At 45.7% G+C, this 7,199-nt stretch overlaps 1 protein-coding gene across 1 annotated transcript in view; it reads left to right on the forward strand.

Annotated features, from left to right (window-relative positions):
* The first annotated feature begins 4,605 nt into the window (after nt 1–4,605).
* The window catches only part of RPGR (retinitis pigmentosa GTPase regulator), a 47,312-nt gene continuing 44,718 nt past the window's right edge, over nt 4,606–7,199 (forward strand). The window contains exons 1-2 of the mRNA XM_009318911.1: nt 4,606–4,625; nt 6,678–6,685. Coding sequence (XP_009317186.1) covers nt 4,606–4,625; nt 6,678–6,685 — 28 coding nt within the window. The remainder of the gene's footprint in view (nt 4,626–6,677; nt 6,686–7,199) is intronic.

Genomic DNA, 7,199 nt, shown 5'->3' on the forward strand with positions numbered 1-7,199 from the left:
GTCTTTTCCAACCTTAATGATTCTATGATTCTATGAAATTGAATGTTGATAATCACCCACAGAAGTTACATGATCTAATGAATTTCCTCTAGCTTAGATGAGGTGTCTTAATGAAAGTCACGTCCAAGCCCGTGTTTCCACAGGCTTAAGATTAGTAAGCGAGAGAGCGAGAGTGGCAGCTTAGCCCCTTCCCTGGCACTGTATCTACAGCCCTCCTTAGCATAACACAGTCTGCACTGTACTTTTGCTAAGGTTTGGATGGGTACAAGCTAAACATGTCTTTTTAACTAAAGGCAGCATTTTTAGACTGATCTGATGGAATGGAGATGAAAGCAATGCAAACAAATGGACTGAGTGCAGCTACCACTTTAGTATTTCCAAGTAGGCTTCCCTTTAGCTCTCCTTTGAGGCCAGGCTCAGTTACAGCACCTGCCAATTGTCAAGCCCTGGAGCCCACAGCTAGGAATATTCAGGGGAAAAAGTAGAATTTCTGTTCATTTTTCTGTTAATTCCAATGAATAAAAGCCCTGGTAGTGGATAGGCCTATTATGGCTTCTAAAGATTTTGGTGTTATATTAGTTAAATCTGGAGGGAAAGACTTTTTCTATAGAATTTTGTCGCATAGGCTCCAACTGGAACTGGAGGAAGAGAGCAGCTCTTACGGGAATGGTACCACACACTATTACTGTCCGTTTGACATCACAGCACAAACTGCACAACTTTTCAAATCATGTAGCAGAATTTTTTCTTTAACTGAAGATATCTAAATGCTGTGTGTTTTCCTTCCGGACACCTTAAAAGTGCTTTAGATACACATTATACCACTGCCATTACTAAGAAGACTTTTTTCACAGTGAAAAGGATTATGTGTAACAGCAGAAACACGGAGAATATATGAAGTAGTCCATGCAGATGTCCTGCAGATTAATATTGCTGGAACTCAGTATATGCTGTCATATATCAGGGCAATGTGCTCCAGAGATTATGCAGACTGCCAGAGGGTCCACCACTAGACTAAGCACAAAGCACCACAAAGATTCCCATCAATGTGCACCATCAGAGTCTGGTCTCTGCACAGGCCCCCAAACTGCAGGAGGGAAGGACTTTTCTGTAGCACGATGCAGATAAAGGAGTGGATTTTTTGTTTTCTAAGTTTAGAGTAATGTTGCCTGTGTATTTTCTTAGAGTGTCTCTGAAAATTGATTCTTAAGTGAAATACAATCTAAACTGTATGTGTGACTTCAGTAACAAATATTTGTGGCAGTACCATTTAAAATAATAATGCACATTTCCAAGCCATAAAGACTAATCTTCACAGCATTACAATCATTAATAAAATAAAGTTACATATTTTGCTGTAAGTGTTATCCTTCTGTTCCCATGCTTGCCTCCAACCTGAGGTAAACAACCTAGAAACAGTTAGGAAGCATCCAAATGCCCCATTTTTGAATTTGAAGTGGGAGTTACAGAGGTAGCAAAATGATTTCCTGTACGTCTATATTCAAGAGCTGCAGAATAGAATATACCTGACATTATAAGAAAAGCTGGGCATTCGTGGGTCAGGTAGCTTCCACCATAGCATGAAAAATGGCCTACCAAGGCAAGCTACTAAAACCCAGCCTTGAATACCAAGGCTCTTAGTTGATATTCAAGGGGTTGGCTCTAAATTCAATGTGTAAAATGTGAAAGAAATTAGTTTCATAACTGTGACTTTTTTATTGTTATTATTTTTCAGAATAGGAATTTGCTACTCTATCCAGTTTGGGGGAACAAAAAAATACTTGTCCTGTTTTAAAATCTACGCAATTTTTTGCTGCTTGGTCACTCTACTCTCCTTCGCTGTGTTGTTCCCAGAGCAGCTTTGATGCTGCTCCTTGAGTTTCTAATTGCAGCCTACAATTCCTTCCAGGGAGTTAGAGATTGTCTAATCTCAACCTGCCAAGCAGGAACTTCCATTCATGGGTCTTGTTTTACCACTTGGCACTGTTGAGAAGCGGACTGAGAAATATTCACCACTAATTTCTGCACTGGTAGATAGTGAAGCACTAAAATTGGTTACCCAGAGAGGATTTGGAATTACCATCCTTGGAGATTTTCAAGATGTGGCTAAGCAAAGACATAGCTGACCTCATATGCTGTTGTCAGGCTACAAGCAGAAAGTTGGACTAGAGGTCTGCTCCTGACCTCTATGTTCCCATGATGATTGTGTTTTATTGCTATGACCTTCAAGAAATCTGCTCCCTTCCCTGTTGACCACATCCTCTGAAAGAGAGGCAGAAGTGGACTAGTAAATTCCAGAGAAGGAGCATGAGACAACATACCAAAGTTAAAATGTAACAGGCAGAATTGCAAGGTCAAGCAGTTGGCTTATTCCTTTCTGAGCAGGGACAGCAATTACTTTGGACTATTAGCACAGACTGATAGGTATTAGCTTATCCTGCAATATCAACCACAGTGTGCTTAACTCGTAATGCTCACAGACAGTGGTGATAGCTTATGCCAACATTATGATATAACGTTAAAAAAACCCTAAAAATAAAAAAACAATGTTATGTGGGGAGCTTAATGAATTGGATGACTTTATTGAAAAACCAGCTTTACTGCAGTTGTTTTCCAAACTTGCTTGTCTATCATGTCTGCTAACCAGAGAAAGCTCCCACCAATTGCCAGCAGTGAAAATCCAAAATCCATTAAAAAAAAATCATCACCCAGGCTTCAGGACCACTTTTCAGGACCACCAGGCAACTGTAGCAAAGAAATCACAGAACTTGGAAAACATTTGGTTTTCATCTGATGTAATGTAGAAATGATAAATAAAAATGACACGCAGCTTACTGAAAACTGTCATACAGGTACTTTTCTGAAGGCACAGGGGACAGGCACGTCTATGTGGTTGAAGAAAGAACCCAAAGCCAGGTCACAGAGCCGGGTTTACCTGGCTAACTTTGAACATCGTACCACATCACGCTTTTCCTGCACGCCTCCATTGTATATAGAGACAAAAAAATACCGAAGCGGAGATTCACCTTGCAGCTTCAAGGAGAGAACTCCCCCCCCCAGTACTGGCCATGATAACTGTCTAAATGCACACAAATTTCCTGTATTTTATTCAGATAGTTATTCATTGATTACAGTACCTGCGATGTACACTGACCTCAAGAAGAAACATTCCTTCTTGACTTTGCTGCTAAATCCCACAGAGAGAATTAACAGCATTTCACAAACATTAAAAGGGAGAAACCTCCAGTCTCCCAAAGACGCTGAGCTTTCTGCCTCAGGAGGCAAAAAGGCACTAAAAATGCGAAAAAAAGTGCCTTTCTCTGAAACACCCACTCCTTCACAGGATTCAACAGCTTTTGTCTCCAGGTTTCTGACTAAATGGCACTGAACACCAGACAAAACTAAAGGATAAGCTTACCAAAAATGTCGCAGCAGCCGCTTGCCGGTCCATGTTAGTTTTGCAGCACTGAAGCAATTGCTCACGTTAAACAGCATCTTCTGTTCGCATTAGACTTCTCTCAGTCCCGCAAATAAAGTTAACAGAAACGGAGGTGTATGAAGCAGAGAGCGAGCTGTGCTGCTGTGCAAACGAGGGAAAACCAAGAACCAAAGTCTTTGCTTTGGCTGCCCCAGCCAGGGCTGGGCCTGGCGGGGGCTGACACTGAAGCTTTTCCTTGGTCAAACTCTACAGATAGAGATTTCTCACAGGGCCCATTGCACCACACGCAGTTTGTGCTCTTCTGTGTGGGCCCATCATATCCTACCTGTGTCAACACCATTTCGTAGCAATTTTGTGTTTGTTAAATATTTGTACAGGAGCATGTGCTAGCAGAAAAAGGCAACAGATTTGTCAGGGTGCAGCACGAGCAGGGCAGCTCCCTTGGGGACGGGACTGCGACCGTGGGGGCCCCTAGAATGGCCTGGGCATCCAGCCCCGCGCTGAGCCAAAACGAGGGTCCTGGGCCTACGGGTATCAGGCTGGGCAGGGCCATTAAGGCTTATTTGTGCCCTCAGGGCCTGGACAAGATGGGAGATGGGCTACATTAAAAAATGTATATATTGCTGGAGTTTTTTTGGACCAACTTTTCAATTGTGCTATGGTAGCATTAAAAAGCCCTCGGTGAGGCCCAGAAACTTAAATATTGCTGCCTGCATGCCTCCTTATGTTAAATTGCTTGCTGTATCATCTGATGTTGGTCAATTGCTAAATATTAAAGTGATTTCATTTAAATTTCTACCTTCAAATATAATTGTCAGATAAGATTTTATGCCACCTGCACTGCAGGCGGTTTTGAAATATGGCCATTACTTTCTCATTTCCTCCTCTGTATAAGGAGAAGCGTACTTGTATAAATCAAGGTGATGACATATCTATCAGAGATGGTGATATGCTGAAATTGCAATGTGAGGATGACATAATTAAAACACATTGAAAAAAAAAAACTTTACTTTCCCAGAGAGACTGCCGTGAAAGGCAGGGTGATAGCTCTTGGTAGGATTTGTTCAGGACCCCTCATGCCAAGCCAACCCTGAGATACTTGGAAAATGCAGCAGTTGCCAGGGGAAATATCAGGGAGAAGCAAAACCCAACAGAAATTAATGGGAATGAAAGAGCCAGAAGAACTGTGCATAGAGAAAAAAGCCGGGCCACGGCTTCCCTCTTGGTTGCCCTTCTCTGGGAAATGACTCCCATGGCCTTCAAGCCCAGCCCCTGGGGGCCGAGCGTGTGCCACTGGTGGTACCCAGGAGAAAAGACGGAGGGGAAAGGAAACGTGGTTGATGTGCCAAGGCCCCCAGCCTCATCCTGCAGCCCCGCAGGGAGGGTACAGTGCCAGTGCCCCTTTGTCAGGTCATCCCTGGACAGGGACTGCCCAACCCCAGTTCCCACATGAACCAATTCCCTCGTAAGGTCCTGTGAGCGAGCAGCAGCGCCTGGCGGGGGGGAGAGTCGGACCGGTGCCGGCATTGCTGTTGGTGCAACACACTTCTCTTTTACATTTGGGGTGACAGCAGCATCTCTCAGTGTGGAGCCCCGGAGCCACCCCCTGTCCGTGCTAGTTGCCCCCGGGCTGCCAGGGCTCAGTGTGCTACCATGTGAAAAACTGACTCACTCATCTCAACACCATAAAATGCTTCAATGTTGAAATCAGGATTGAATTGGTTTGGCATATTTCTATATTCCAGGGCTTGGTATTGAAAATGGAGCAATAGTAGTACATGGGTTGAGACACACTGGTGAAGAGAGAATAATGTAGTGTAAGAGAAAAGTAGGTTAGGATAAAGGAAGGATATTGATAGTCATATCAATAGTCATCTAATATGAACATAAGGCCTCTCTCCTTGCTGAGCTGGCAGGAGACCGACCCTTGACACCTCCTTTCTTGAGGGGAAGCAGCAGTCAGGGTAGAGAAAGGCAAGAAAAGCATTTATGCAGCAGTGGCTGTGGGGTGGTGCAGTAATAATGCCCATGCTGCTTCCTTTCAACCTGAAAAAACCACCTTGGGAGGTCAATGTCCTTTCACAGCTCATCTGCTCTCTGGCCTCCCGGCCTGAGGAAGGGCCTGACCTTGGTGCCTCTCTTTTGCAGAGTGGGGCTTCAGCAGCTGGAGCACCTCAGAGGGGAGCAGCTCCTCCCCTGCAGCTCTCTCCAACCTGCTGCAGCCCGCCATGACCACAGCTGCATCTTCCAGCGGTACATCTGCTTGGACACCTGGGACAATGTGGCATAACTGGACCTCTGCCAACACAACTTCTACTTCACCTGCGTGCGGCGATGGTCCAAAACCAATGCCAGACACCCACTCTATAAACAGCCTTTCCAGACCATCCTGCACTCTGTGGTGGCCAACGACGACTTCCAGGAGCTCAGCAACCAGCCACTTGCAGGCACTGCTGGTAACGCTCCTTCTCTCATCATTCTTTGTTCAAAGACCTCCTTACCAGGTCAGCCATCCTACTGGCAGAGATACATTTGTCCCACCTAGTAAGGTGGCTCCCATCTCTCCCAACCAGATGTTGATCTTCAAATAGGATCTCACAGTCATAGAAACCAAAACCCTGTTGCTGACACTTTCTTCCCATGAATCTGTCTAATTGCCTCATAACCCTTTTATATTCTTGGCATCCACAGTATCTGGCAACTACAATCTCAGGCATCACTTTGTGGAGCAATGTTTGTTCAGTTTTATTTTGAACAGCTTTTGCTGGATATCCCCTCACTCCAGACTTAGGAGAAGCAGTTAGGGCAGAAAGCATCAGAGGGACAAAGGGGTTCAAAGACACGAAATCCCTGCCTCGTGTAAAAAAAAAATCACAAAGACTTTCTGGTCACTTTTGAGAATGTGGCCACCCTTCTTTCTGTGTACTTACATGGATACCTCATCTTATGCACCAACAACTGTATTGATTAAACTCTGCATAAAACAAGGCTTAAATTGGTTGTCCAGGCTGCCAGCTGCAGCCTCTATTGCAGTACATCATCCTGAAGCAAGGGATGACCTGGTGTACCTGAAACACACTGGAATAGCAAGAAAATGGAAATCCATAAACAACCATAGATTTTTTCTGGAGGGGGGAAAGCGCCACTGGGAGTTTGGCACTGCGTATTAAATATGGTTAAAAGGCTACAAGCCCCTGGACTCCTTCCAGTGGGGTCTGCACAACTGCCATCACCTAAGTGTCCCTGGCTGGGTGGAAGCTTGAACCTCTTCTCATGCACTCGAACAGAAGACTCTACAGGGACACCCTGGTGAACCAGAGAGACCATCAAGCAGAGGAAGCTCGTCCTTTAGGACAGCAGAATGCCAGTAGCGACAAAGTTTCTGAATTCTGTTCTGTTCATCCACCCAAGGTAGGGCAGCACCCCCAAGCACTCAGCAAAGCAAGCAGACGTGTCAGGAGCCTGGCTTGGCCAAGCAGGGAGCTCAAGGCAGAGCCCCGGCATGAGATGGCTGCTGCGGGAGCCGGAGGCAGGGACAGGCTACAGAGGAGGGACACAGAAACGATGCCCGGGCACGTAGGGATGGTGTCAGGAGGGCAAAGCTCCGCTGGAGATGAGACTCGCAAGGGGCCTTCAAGGGAGGCGATTCTTCCCTCCTTTCAGCACCCGTGAGCCCCCGTCTGGCGTTCCGTGGCCGGTCTGTGCTCACCGTACACCGGGAGGCGCGCACAGACCGCCGGCGGCTGAGGGGAACTTTAAG

This window comes from Pygoscelis adeliae, unplaced genomic scaffold (assembly GCF_000699105.1).
Source record: "Pygoscelis adeliae isolate BGI_AS28 unplaced genomic scaffold, ASM69910v1 Scaffold92, whole genome shotgun sequence".
Classification (NCBI taxonomy): Eukaryota; Metazoa; Chordata; class Aves; order Sphenisciformes; family Spheniscidae; genus Pygoscelis; species Pygoscelis adeliae.